At 48.9% G+C, this 13,345-nt stretch overlaps 1 protein-coding gene across 1 annotated transcript; it reads right to left on the bottom strand.

The window, feature by feature from the left end:
• Positions 1–794: 794 nt before the first annotated feature.
• LOC100833529 (peroxidase 17) lies at positions 795–4,249 on the bottom strand. The gene is made up of 3 exons (XM_003578225.4): positions 3,638–4,249; positions 3,303–3,494; positions 795–1,797 (listed from the first exon to the last, which is right to left on the bottom strand). Exons 1-3 carry the CDS (start codon positions 4,217–4,219, stop codon positions 1,171–1,173), a joined length of 1,401 nt encoding a protein of 466 aa, XP_003578273.4. The 5' UTR covers positions 4,220–4,249; the 3' UTR covers positions 795–1,170.
• Between the last annotated feature and the right edge of the window lie 9,096 nt (positions 4,250–13,345).

The raw sequence follows: 13,345 nt of genomic DNA on the forward strand, positions 1-13,345 counted from the left end.
CCACTATTAACAAATGGATACAACGTGGTCTTCTCTATAACTTCTAGAGAATCACAACAGCACCATTACAAGTTACAAACTTGCTATCACCATCAACAACAAGCACTCTTAATAGGAGCAAAATGATACAACTGAAAATCAGCTAAACAGATAAATGCGGTTTCTGTCCCCTTCGGTTTTCAGATTACTGTTCTTAAACGGCTGGACCAAAATGCATGAAACTTGGCACATATGTAGCTCTGTGAGCCTTGAACATGCTGTTAAAATTTCAGCTCAATCCGACATCGTTTGAACCCTCAAACTGACAATATCCCGACATTGCGCATCTCTGAAGTTCCAGCAAACAGATCTGACGAAACCACTCACTAATCCGGCTCTCTGACCACTTAACCCTCCAACCAAAGGACCAAATCGAAGTGCTCTCAGTGTGGAACAAACTCACCAATTTGGAGCTGATCCAACCACGTTTGAGCCTCCGACGAACAAACTTGGTGAAGATCAACACGGAGCTCGAATCTGGACAGATTTTATCTTCCTCTCCTCTCTCCTCTCTTTGGTTGTAGTTAGGGTTTTGTTCTTCTTCTCTTTTCTCTCAAGGAGGTATCTCAACCGTTGGATTGGACTGAAATCAACGGTTCACATGAGCTGGTTTTTGGGCTTCATTGGGCTGAAGCTCACCACGTGGAGGGATCAGCCCAACAATATATTGATCTCTTTCATGAGGTGAGCGATGAGATGTACCATGAGAAAGGCTTTAAATACTCTGAGCAGAGAATGGAGAAGGGAAATACTCCTATACTTCAAATTATTTTTCCGAATGAGAAAGCCTTTGGTAAACTCCTTGAATTTTTTTTTTCACCGGGCACAATAGACATATCCTCAGTCACAGCAAAAGGAAAACCCCAATGTTCCTCAAAACCTACCTGGCCTGACAGCTTTAGTCGAACTCAAACCCCAGTATCTGATCCCGAAGCAAGCTTGCTATGACTGGTCAACTAATGATCGGAGACACCTATTATCCTCAACAGACAACAGTTAGCAAAATCTGAAACCATTCTTAGGTTGGCACAGAACTGCGAGACAACCAAAACTATGTCAAACACATCCGTCATTTTCAGTTTCACATCACAGCTATCAGGAGACATCTACAGGATACAGACCTCCCGTGGATTAGTAGTCCTGCACCAGGGACTGCACGAGCAGGACCTGCTTGTGCCTCGGAGATGGTGAGCCGTTGGCGACGCGGCAGTTGCGTCGTATCTCCCCCTTCCTTGGGTTCTGGAGCTCTCCCATCTTGACCATGCCATCAGCGAAGGCCCTGAAGAAGGCGTCCTGATCCTCGCTGAACTTTGCCACCACCTGGCGAGTACCGGCGTTGTCAGAGAAGAGCGTCTGGTCTGAGTTCAAGAACCCCCGGAGGTGGACGAGGTCCTTGAAGTACTGGTTGTCGAAGACGATCGGGGTGGCGTCCATGCCGCCGGTGACTTCCTCATCGCCGCCCAGGGGGCAAAGCGCGTCGAGCTTGGCGCGGTAGGCTGGGTCCATGTGGGGGTCAGGCCGACCGGAGCCCGACTGGTTGTATAGGCGGAAGACGATGGAGAAGCAGCGGGCCTGACCGATGGAGTGTGAGCCAGAGAGCGCGACGAGGTCGGTGATGGTGAGGTTGTAGCCGGCAAAGAGGCGGATGAGGGTGCTCGCGTTGGCGCGCGGGCTCGGCATGATGTTGTCCGAGTCCTCCTGGCTCGCCGTCAGGCTGTCCTCGCGCCCAAGCCTCACGTCCCAACGGGGTCCGCCGGTCTGTTGGGAGAGAAAATTAAGGAGAATCAGAGTCAAACGAAGCCTTTTCCTTTGACTGTTTGATTGTAAAGAGTCAAACGAAGTCAAACAAACTTGTCTCACTTACTGGGCTATTTTAATTTACTCAGTTCGTGCATAAATTAATGACCATTGTGAGAGCGCAAGTACGACAAACTCAAAGCGTAATGCTCATTTATGATTCCAAGAGAGCAAGTACGACAAACTCAAAGCGTAACTGAAATAATCGAATAATCCGAGAACAGCATTAGCCCCCCTCTTGCATGCACCAATGAACCATCCCGAATCTCGCCGAGAAAAGAAAACGAATGGCTGGCACGGCGACACGCTCCCAAAGGAACAAGGAAGCAGACGAAGTACCAAAAAAATCTCGTTTACTCTCTACTACTACTTCCCTTGCTATTCCTGCTGGCAAAGGAGTCAAGGACCAGTTTGACAGCAAAAGGCAGGGTACGGCTGCCGGCATGATATACGTACAGGGCCACTATACCTGCAGGCTGCAGCTCTGGCTGTTGGCCCTTTCGTAGGCGAGGCCCCCTCTTTAAATGCACCTGCCTGCCTACGGGGAATCATGTGCAGGCGAAGGATGGAGGAGGTGACGCCATCCTCGCCCGCTTCTTGTTTCGTGTGGTCGTTTGAGGGAGCAAGGCACACATGCGCCGTCCCTGTCATAGCCCCCTATTTTCTTCCGAACATTTGGCCTCGCGATTTCAGAAAACAATTAGCACTTCCTAAACGATTCGTGCGATTGTGCATTTGTTTCTACTTTCTGGTACGGCGTAGAGTGCCAACCCAAATAAAAGTTCAGCTGTGAACTCAGATGTCTCGGCGATTCTGCGTACGAACCTGGAAGAAAAAGAGCAATGCGAAGACTCTGCGTGCGAGAGACGCTGAGCATAGGTAGGTGCCGTCGGGGCCCACCCACAGCGAGACAGAAGTATTAACGGACAAAATAGAGAACTAGTGAAGCAATTTCGAACTTCAGTTTCTCCCTTTGTTTCTTCCCCCTTTTGACAAAAAAAGGCAAGAGTACCAAACAAATCTAGACATCCATTTGTAAGGGTAATTTGGTCTATTTATTTAGGTAATGCATTACTAATTATTTGGACTTCCGTCACTCTTTCGACGGGACAGCTCCCGTTGATTGAACTGTGAAAAAACGCTTGCTGATTGTTGCGAGGAACAGGACCACTTCAAGGCACCTAGGTTTGGGCCTCTGGGCGAAGCAAAAATCAATACATCACAGAAATCGTATGAATTGTGTCGTACGCAGAGTAGTTTAGAATCTAATTTTAATCTATAGGTTTCACAAATATTAAGAGGAAAAGAGCTTGGTCGTCCGATTGCCCTCGCGTGTATCTTGCCGCACGATAAGGCAGGGCACGTATGTAAGCTAGATTCACCGATGCAATAATTAAACACAGGGCATACAGATCGTCCCCGTGTCGTCGCGTAGATGGAGGCGAGCCTGGGGAGGGGGTTCGTACCAGGACGACGGCGTCGCGAGAGGCCATGACGATGATGTCGGCGCAGGAGACGACGCCGGGGCAGTGCTCCTCCAACGCCTCCTTGACCTGGTCGACGACCTCGAACGAGCGGAGGGAGTTGATGTTGGACAGCGCCTCCTTCTCCCCCGGCACCGTCGGCGTCGCGTCCATCAGCACCGACCCGTCGCATCCCTGGAGCCACAAGAGAAAATCGCGGCCGATCGAAATCGATGAGAGACCACCCCGTGGCGTGGTAGTAAACAGCAAGCAGAGCCGTGGAGCGAGACGGGGATCGCGGACGCAGGCAGGTGGGGGAGGGGAAGAGAAGTACTCACGTTGACGAAGCAGTCGTGGAACTGGAGGCGCATGACGGAGGCGACGCTGCGGGGCTCGCGTGAGAGCGCGCGGGCCATGACCCCGCGCACGATCTCCTCCGCGCCGGGGCACGTCCGGGCGTAGTACCCGACCTCCAGCTCCCTCAAGGCCGCGTCGGCGCCGCCGCACAGGAGCGCGAGGGACACGGCGAGGGAGAGGAGCGGGCAGACGCCGCCGCGGGGGTGCGCCATGGGTGGCGAAGGGGGGAGAGCAGAGCAGGACGCGAAGGGGAAGAGAGAAGAGGGCAGTGGCAGCGCTGCGGTTGCTCCTGAGATTCTTCTGCCGTGGCAGCGTACCAGTAGTTGATAGAGTAAACTCGGGAAGGCCGGCCCCTGCCGGTGGTTATATAGAAAGGGGACACGGCCACACGGGCAAAGGCAACGCGATGCAGGCTGGAAGGGGAAAGCAGAGGCGCAGAGCCAATGGTGCTGGTGGGACGGAAGGGCCAAAGGTACGGGATTACGACGACGATTAGTGCGGCGCGGCCATGTGGGCCTTTTGGTCCTCCGGCCTCCGGCCCGGTGCTCGCTGTTGGAAAGCATGCGTCAAAAATATCCGCGGGGATCGACCTTGTGATAGGACGGCACTGCCGGCGATGGCCCGGGAAAAGGGGAGCATTGACTTGGACTTTTCGGCGTGCCCCTCGTCCATACATGACTCTGGCTGTGGGCTGTAGCTATAGCTGTGGTACCGGGTGAGTGCTGCGGCGGTGCCACGAGTTAGGATTGGGACGATCAATTTTCTCCGTGCAATGTTTGCTCACTAGTTGATCAATTCTACCTCTAGAAAAAAGTTGATCAATTCTTTGCAGCTTAGATGTCGAGAAAAATATCGTCCCATTCTCCTTTCTATTGATTCTTTTCCGATCGATATATACGAATCCATCTGTCTACGTACATAGTCATTGGATTAACGAAAATGTGCAAGAGCCCTTTACCTCTACCATTTTATGAGTCGTTTCCTTTTTGCGTATGGCACCTTCACTCTTTTTGGTAGCATCTACTAATTCGAAACTTAATTTAAAAGCCATATTTTGATCCAGACGCACTACAGCCGGCAAAACAAGCCGATGACACGCCACCGTCACCACTCCGCTTTCGGAGCTGGTTTAACCTAGTCAATGACAAACGGGAAGTCAGTGTGCACGTGCCCTTGAGGATCTGCGTCACGACGCCGCGGTCGCCATTTGTTGAACCCTTGAATCGATCTGAAAAACCTAACACCGACTCACACACATAATGAAAACTACAGCTCCCATCGGAGATCAGAAATTTCTTAGACGCTGGTGGAGGAGGAGAAATCAGCGATCTACCGGCGAAGACGGGTGATGATGGAGGTGGAACCGTTGTATTTTTAGAAGAGGACGACTAGTTCTTAGTAAAGCATCCACTTCAGATATAAAGTTAAGGAAAGTCAAATTTGAAGATGTGCTAAGTTTTGATTTTATGGATGAAAGGTTTTGATTTTGTTGTTAAATTTTTTGACAATTAAGGAAAAGATCATATATGTACACTAGGCCATGTTGTACCTAGAACCATTCAGTTGTCATCTTTAAATTGACAGCCATGCTGTACTACTCGTCTTATTTGCTAACGGTTCCTAGACCATCCTACCAACATCAGCGGGCATGTCACTATTCATGAATCATGAGTGACGACTCTGATCCCATCTTGCATTCCTCAACAGATTTCAATTGTTGAAATAAGATTTCTAAAACGCCTGGTATATTAGGACGGAGGGAGTACCTGTTTCCTCACCCAACCAAAATCTCCCATATCCACTCCTGAAGGAGAGAGTAGTGTACATTCAATCTCATCCTTCATTTTCCAGGGCATTACGGACTTTTTTTGCATTTAGTATCTTTTATGCAAAATTAATTTCATCCAGGAGTTTCTGCTGAGGCCATACGTACACCGCTGCCATGTCCGCCCTCTAACACCAAACTGACACTAAGAGAGATTCATTAGGAAAGATCAGGTGCAATGTGCACTCAACAGATGAGAATCAAAGTAATAACTTGACAACAATAAACCAAAGAACTGCATGGGAATGAAACTGATACAGGAAAAGAGACCCATCTAGCACTCCACATTCTGAGACCAATCAAGTGAGATATCATGCAAAGACAAGCAGCCCCTCAGCTTATGTTCACATAAAAATGGCTACGTAGGATATCAAAATGCATACATTAATTGAACACAAAGCATACAAAAATTATCTCCTTATAAGGTCAATCTATCCACTTATTGAATAAGTGTAGGATACAACTAGATAACAGAAAACAAACATTTTTAACTTGCACATGCATTTTAATTTGCACCAAATTGTATTTTCCTCCTCCAAAGATTATAGGTACAAAATATCATCGAGCACCAGGGAATTTTGAAAGCACAAAATACCATAGTAGCACCTACGTCATGATCGCCTCTCAGATTGCAAAAGGTTTCCAACTAAAAGTCTGCAAGTTCGTTCTGGTTCTAACAATGAACTTCACCTACGATCGTAATCTAAAACCTACCGCTAAGATTCTCCGGCAGTTAAACGATGCCATACCCAGCGGCGACCATTGCATTCCGGACTGAGATGAGCTGCTTCACCTCTTGATCAACCTGGATCCAGAGCGCATTGGTCCTCTCCATGTACGCTGACATCTTCTCAGGCTTGGGGGAGTGATCTGCCCTGTAGATGATATTGCACCGCAACACAGCGACCTAAACAAATTTTAACGGCAATATCTAGGGTGCATTCTTTTCGGCTTCTCGGACCGGCTTTTTTTAGAAGCTGCCTTCACCTAACTTCCTGGAGAAGCCTTGTCACAAATTTAGCTAGACTTCCAAAGTAGTTTAGACCAAACTAGTTTGGTATCTTAATCAAATTTAACAAGTGGTTACCCCGCGCGTTGCTGCGGATCTTAAAGAATAATACATTTTCCCATGATCAGTGCTAGAATGTGATAAACTTTGTAATGCTCAAACAACTACGGAACAATAGCATTGTGCGGATGCAATTAGGGGAAAACACTTCAGAATTTGACTAACATTTTATTACTCAAACCGCCACGGAACAAAAACATTTTCCGAAAACATATCCAAAGTACCGGTGTTACAGCATAAAGCTAACAAAGTTTATTAACGATGTGCATCAGTGTCCACGAAATGATTATTTGGTATGATTGATGCTCCTCTGAACCTGCTATCACTGGTTGTCCTCTGAAGATGTCATTTCTTCGGTGTTGTATCAGGAATATGTAAGTTATTTTTTTTGCACTACTTTTGGGTGTGCAAGCTAAATTTACTATGGAAAAATAGTTACCTTGGTTTACAGAGTTTGCTTTTTGCTTTTGACTTGCCTTATGTCTGTTTGACTGTAAGTTGATCTGGAGTAACATTGCATTTGAAATTGCAGGAAAAACAATAAGTTTATAAAGAGAAGAATGCATAATTTTAGAAGCTTGTAGGTAATATATATACCTAACCTAAGTAGGTCATCAACAACAGATACTGCACTCTGTTTGGATGTATTTCATCCGGAAGAACTATTGTTGGTGTACTACCACTGTATTTGCAAGTGCAGGAAAAAAAATAAGTGTAGAAGAGAAGGTGGTATAAGTTTAGATGAACAAATTGGAGATAGCATACTCTTTAGAAGTGGCTGCCCTGTGCACCTGAGCCGTTCACCACACCAGTCAAAAAAAATGTTGCCGCGACCACCGGCACCGCAGCTACAGCGCGCAATCAGCTGCCCTTGCTGCACCTGAGCCACACCCGCCTGGTCGAGCACCCACCGGCAGCATGTTGCCGGTCTGAGAAACACCTCCCTGCACACCACCGCTGACAGCAGTACCACTCTGCAAAGCAGCACCCTGTTATACACCTTGTTGTCAGCCACCCAGGTGTTGGGCGCTTTGCTGCTGGGCTCCAAGGCCACGCTGCCCCCAGCCAGGACCTCCTCGTCGGCCACGTTAAGGGAACCAACCACCCAACGACACCTGCTGGAAGCCCCAACCACCACTGAAGCCGCCGTCGTACCCGCCGTTGTAGCCACCGCCATAACAACCACCGTATCCGCTGTAGCCCCGACCACGTCCACTGAAGCCACCATCTCCGAGGCTGACTTCACCGGCCGCACCAACCGCACCGCCATCAGAGCCTGCAGCTCCGGCCTGCACCACACCCCCAACCCCCATGGAAGCTCCGGGCGCACTGCCTTGCACTCCACCAGCGAGCGCCGCTGCCAGGGACACCATCGTGAGATTGATCTTCTGCCATCGCGCTTGATACACATCACCGACGACCACCGCGCGACGTTCGCCGGCAGCATCCAGTGAACGATTCCTCGGCGCCACCTGCCGCCGGTGAGGGACCACAATCCCCATGTTCATCTGGATAGAGATATCCACCACACACCCAACCGCCAACGCATGAACCGCCATTTTCTCCGGCGAACCGCCGGCCTCCTCACCCCACATGCGCAGGGAGCAAATCTGACAGCGCCTCAGTCTCCTCATCGGAAACCTAAGATGGGGAAGGGACCAAATAGAGCGCATGCCCATGGTGGCCATTAAGACCGACCCGAAGTTCCTGTGAATTCGGTGCGGTGGCTGCCGTTTTTGCTGTAAATTAGAGGACAATGAATGCGGCGGTTCCTGGGCGAGGGCGGAGGTGGAGCGACAGCTGGCTTGCGGCTGGTGCCATGGGGAACACGAGATTTTTTTTTGAGGGGATGGGGAACACGGGGTGCTCGCGGGTGGCTGGCTAGATGCAAGACGGGCCGCACGTGCTAGGACGTTCTCAAGACAGTGGGCTGGACTCGATGGGCCAACGAATAGATGAAAATAATTTTGGAAATTAGAATGGAAAAAGGATTTGAGCGTAAACTGATTATAGATTAAATGAATGTTGATGTGGATAGGCTGCATGTGCAGCTTGCTAAATTAACTGCACTTAGTGGGCTTCAACTTTATAAAGTTTATAGATTGGCGGTTTCTCCAAGAAGTTAGGTGAGGACAGCTTCTTAGAGAAACCGGTCCAGGAAGCCGAAGTGGCCTCTAAGCAGACTTGAAAGATAACACTTCATAAGCAGAATTTGAAAGTGCATGCATTAACTGAACATAAGGCATAGAAAAACTATCTCATTAGCAGGTCAACAGATCCACTTATTAAAAGAACTGCAGCATGCAACTTGTACATAACAGAAAGCAAACTTTATTAATTTACCACAGCAATCCTAAACACGGCGAATCTGAAAAGCAGAGGGGGGTGGGGGTTGCAAAGCAGTCATATCAATTTCTGGAACTATATCAAATTCTGGAAGTAAAGATGTAATTTTTTTTTTCTTACCCACAGCAATCCTACACACAGGGAATCTGAAAAGCGACTAATTTCAACCTGACATAAGGTAAGGATGAATCAAGGATACATCTCACTGAAAGTGAGAATTTATTTCAATTCAGCTTCTCAGCACTTTCTCCTGCCCGCTTCACGAGCCCTTGCCGGTACCTTCTGTGGCCAGGAGCCGAAACCCTGGGAGCCGCTGCCGGCGGCGCTTCTTCCTCCTCCTCTTAAATTATGTTCTGCTTCCACGCAAACAGCCTGAACTCCATCTTGCCAAATACTGCATATACTTGTTAGGTTTGTTATAACCTTTGGTGAACTTGCCAATACATTCAATGTATTGACCCCCTAGTGGCTGCAACCTTTAAATGTTGCAGGTGGCTCAGGTGAAGAGTGAGGTACGAATTGTTGGGGTTGTGATTTTACATTCCAACATGTTTTGACTGTGGAGTTGTTATGGGACTCCTGTATCTTCTGCCTTCCGCTACATAATTTTATTTTCTTTGGAGATAACCCATGAGGTTATGCAATATGTAAGCTACTGTTAAATTCTGGATCAATGTGACGTAATATACTTTTGACTTTTGTATCTTGATATTACATCTTGAAATTGTGTGTGCTAGCGAGTCGATCCAGGGACTAGCACTGTAAGCACAGAGATCGAACCCTGTACGGGGGTGGTCACTTCAGCTGCAGTATTTTGAAACAATGTTTTACGATGTTGAAACAGTATTTGTTTATGCTGGCCCAAGAGGTCATGCAAGGTTGTAAGTATTATTTAAATCCTGGATGATGCGATGTAATAAAGTACTTTGACCTTTGTTTCTGTATATTTCATCATGAAACTGTGTATGCTAGTGAGTCAATCCAGGGACTAGCACAGTAAGCACAGAGATCGAACCCTGTAAGGGGGAGGATCGCTTCAGAAACTATGCAGGAGGTGCTCCCGGGGTGGCTGCGTCGGTGTCAGGTGCATCCTCGACATCGGGGGCTTCCCCGGCAACCTCCTCAGCAGCGGCTTCGTCTTCGTCGACCTTGCCCTGCATCCGTGCCACCATCTCGTCCACGACGCCATGCACCACTTCCCGGTGGGTCTTGGCTTCCTCTTCGTCCGACCAAGCATCGAAGACCGACTCGAACGGGAAGTCGGGATGGGCGGAGTGGACCCGGATGAGAATTTGCCCGGCTGTCACACAGCTCTGCAGGCCGCTCAGCCGGCCGATGAAGTCTGCGAAGAATGAAGTGAAGCTCCCCATGTCTGCCCCATCGAAGGAAGCCACAGGGATGTCGACCCCTTGCAGTGCCTCCACCGCCGAGTCAGCCAGCTTCTTCAGCCTGGCCACCTCCCCTGCCCTGCGGGCCCGCAGCTCGGTGCACGCACCACGAGCCTCCTGAGCCTGCAGCTTGTGCTCGCGGCACTCGGACTTCAGCCTGCCCATCTCGGACGCCTTCTTGGTGTTGTCGTCGTCGACTTGCCGAAGTTCTTGCCGCACCATGTCGAGCTCGCCCTGAAGGGACGAGCTGGCATCTTGGGCGGCCTTGAGCTGCCCCGCCAGCTCGCGCTCCCGGGAGCAAGCCTGGTCCTGCAGATCCTTCTCCCGACGCGCCGAGGATTCGGCTGCTGTTGCAGCCGCCGTCTCCAGCTCTCCGACCTCACGGCGGAGACACTGGATCTCTAGGGAGTAGCCGAACAACAAGTCTGTCTTCTCCCGGAGACGCCCCTGAAACGCGTCTAGAGCTGCCTGGTGCTCTTCCTTGCTCTTGGTGTGAGTGGCTTTCACTAGCTCGAGCTCCCGCTGGTGCTCTTGCTGGAGATCCCACAGCTGTTGGAGGACTTCCGCCTCCAGCACCCCTTGCACAGCAGGCGTCGCCCCGACTTGCCGCGCCTGCTGGAGCTCCTCCCGGAGCCGTTGCATCTCGGTACGTTGCTCCTCCGCTTCTCGTCGTGCTGCACCCAGCTCCGCCACTATGCGGGCGTGGTGCTGCTGCGCGTCGTTGAAGAAATCGACAAACATCCGCTGCTGCTGCTGGATGTTGTCGATCACTTGGTATCCCTGATGGAACACGCTGGGGTCAAAGGTGATCCGACCCCAAGTCCGTCCGGCGAGCTCACCCGCTCCCGGGCTGAAGGCGGCCCCGGCGGAGGAGGAGGACCTTGCCGCGATCGTTTGCAATCCCGAGGGCACGTCAGGAGTTGGCGACGCGCCCCCGGCTTGGCCAAGCCCTGCTGCTCCTTGCCCGTCCGAAGGGGCGGGCTGGGGGCTCGGGGGCTTCTCCAGAGCGCTGCCGCCTGTCCCAGCTGGCGGAGGCTGCTCTATGTCACCCGCCTCAGATGGCGCCCCCTGCGTGGCGTCACCTGCGGCGGTCACGGCCCCGGCAGGCGCCGTGGCCGATTGCTGAAGGGCTCCGACGGAGGGAACTTCCATCGGAGCATCATCGTCGACCTCACCGGTGAGGTCGATTACCCGCTTAAGCAACCGCCCCCGTACACGGGTTCGATCTCTGTGCTTTAGTGCTAGTCCCTGGATCGACTCACTAGCACACACAGATTGAAGATGTAATATCATAGAACAAAGGTCTCAATATTACAACGTATCATTAGAAATTTAAAAGTACTTACAACTCGCATAACCCCACGGGTTAGCTGGAAATAAAACAACTGTTTAGCAATGGAAAGCGAAAGATACAATGGCACATCAACACCACGGTGAGAGCGTGTTGGAATATAGGCCCGTAACCCAAACAAGCAGAACATACATCTTACTCGTCGTCGGAGTTTCTTGCATCATTACACGATGCAACCACTAGGGTCAATACGTTGAATGTATTGGCAAGATTCACCAGGAATTATATCAGAACCTACCAAGTATATGCATAATGTGGCAAAGTGGGGTTCAAGGCTATTTGCATAAAAGCTTAGTTATTTAATCCTATCTTTTGATCAAAATAGAATTTCATCACTAATGGACATGGGGTAGACACACCCATGCTCCTATTAAACTAAGGACATTGAGTAGACACATCAATGCTCCTAACCCAAGTTCAAACCATTCATTTTATTAAGAAATTAAAATGAGTGAGACTTTCCTTACAGCTCCACATCTAGTTGCTCAAATTGTCCATTGCCGGGGACACGGCTAAGTACTTAGTTTTGACGCTCTCAAGAGTTTGTACACATTCCCCACAAGAAACTGACGGGTTAATCCCTTGCTGTCCTCAGGGTAGAGTAGCAACGGCATCGATTACGAGATTTTCAGAGGTAATTTCCTAAACCACGAGAGAATCACGCTCCCCCTACACATTCTACCTCAGTACAATTTCTCGGGTCTAGGTTCATACAACTTACTCTTGTCTCGGCAGAGCCCATATAGCATTGTGGTTGTACTGGAAGCTGCTAAATAGATAACTTGTCCAGTCTTGGTTACCCTAGGTGGCATTCCACATTTGCAACATAGGCGCTCCCCGAATCCACGGGAGAGACATCCATGGACGATCCATTTCCGAATCCACGGGATCTCGACTCAGAGGGACCCATAGAAATGGACCTGACGTCGCATACCTCAAAATCCTCAAAGCAGCCCACCCAGAACGGTTCATTGAATTAATTGTTTTGCCTTAATCTAACAGAACATTTCATATCGCCAAAGGCATAACAATATCATAATGTAGTAATTTTCCTCACGATAGTACCATAGCCTAGCATTCAACTACAATCGATGGCAATTTGATAGCAAGGTAATGACAAGGGTAAACTACACTACTTGGATTTATAGCTAGCATAGAGGTACAAGTAATATTCCTAATGCAACTAATAAATCAACTAGTGCATAGTAAAAATATTTGGGAAATGATCAAAGTGAACTTGCCTTGTCCAAGGTTGTGGTAGTTCTCGCACTCTTCGCAACAACAAGGTTCACAATCCACACAATCTAAAATAAAAGAAAGCATATACACAATAAACACAACATTCAATACAAAAACATGCTATGATGCATATGCCATGACGATGCACACATAGGTTACTTCTAAATGTAACAAGTTTAGTTTCTGTTTTGAAAAGCCTCACAAAAGATTTGGACAAATTACACAAGAACAAAAAGGTAATTATTATGCATGAAACAAGGGTAGGCTTTAATTAAAGGCTTATTTGGTTTTTGCAAAACATAGAACAAGATTAAATTTGTGTGGCCACCTTATTTAGAAAATAATTTCTCCTCTGGTCCTAATGGACAGAGAGCAAACTTGAATAATTTTTCAGCAAGCTAACATGCTCAAAACTAGTTTGAAATAATTCATTTGAAATTTAAACCATATTCAAGCATTCTGTAATTTGCT

This window comes from Brachypodium distachyon, chromosome 4 (genome assembly GCF_000005505.3).
Source record: "Brachypodium distachyon strain Bd21 chromosome 4, Brachypodium_distachyon_v3.0, whole genome shotgun sequence".
NCBI classification, from domain to species: domain Eukaryota; kingdom Viridiplantae; phylum Streptophyta; class Magnoliopsida; order Poales; family Poaceae; genus Brachypodium; species Brachypodium distachyon.

What these genes read in the sequence shown, in the direction of transcription:
- LOC100833529 (XM_003578225.4), bottom strand. Translation starts at nt 4,219, where the DNA reads ATGCTTTCCAACAGCGAGCACCGGGCCGGAGGCCGGAGGACCAAAAGG. An exon ending in TCCACGACTGCTTCGTCAAC is followed by an intron (nt 3,495 to 3,637) that starts GTGAGTACTTCT and finishes TTGTGGCTCCAG; the next exon opens with GGATGCGACGGGTCGGTGCT. An exon ending in CTCGCGACGCCGTCGTCCTG is followed by an intron (nt 1,798 to 3,302) that starts GTACGAACCCCC and finishes CTCTCCCAACAG; the next exon opens with ACCGGCGGACCCCGTTGGGA.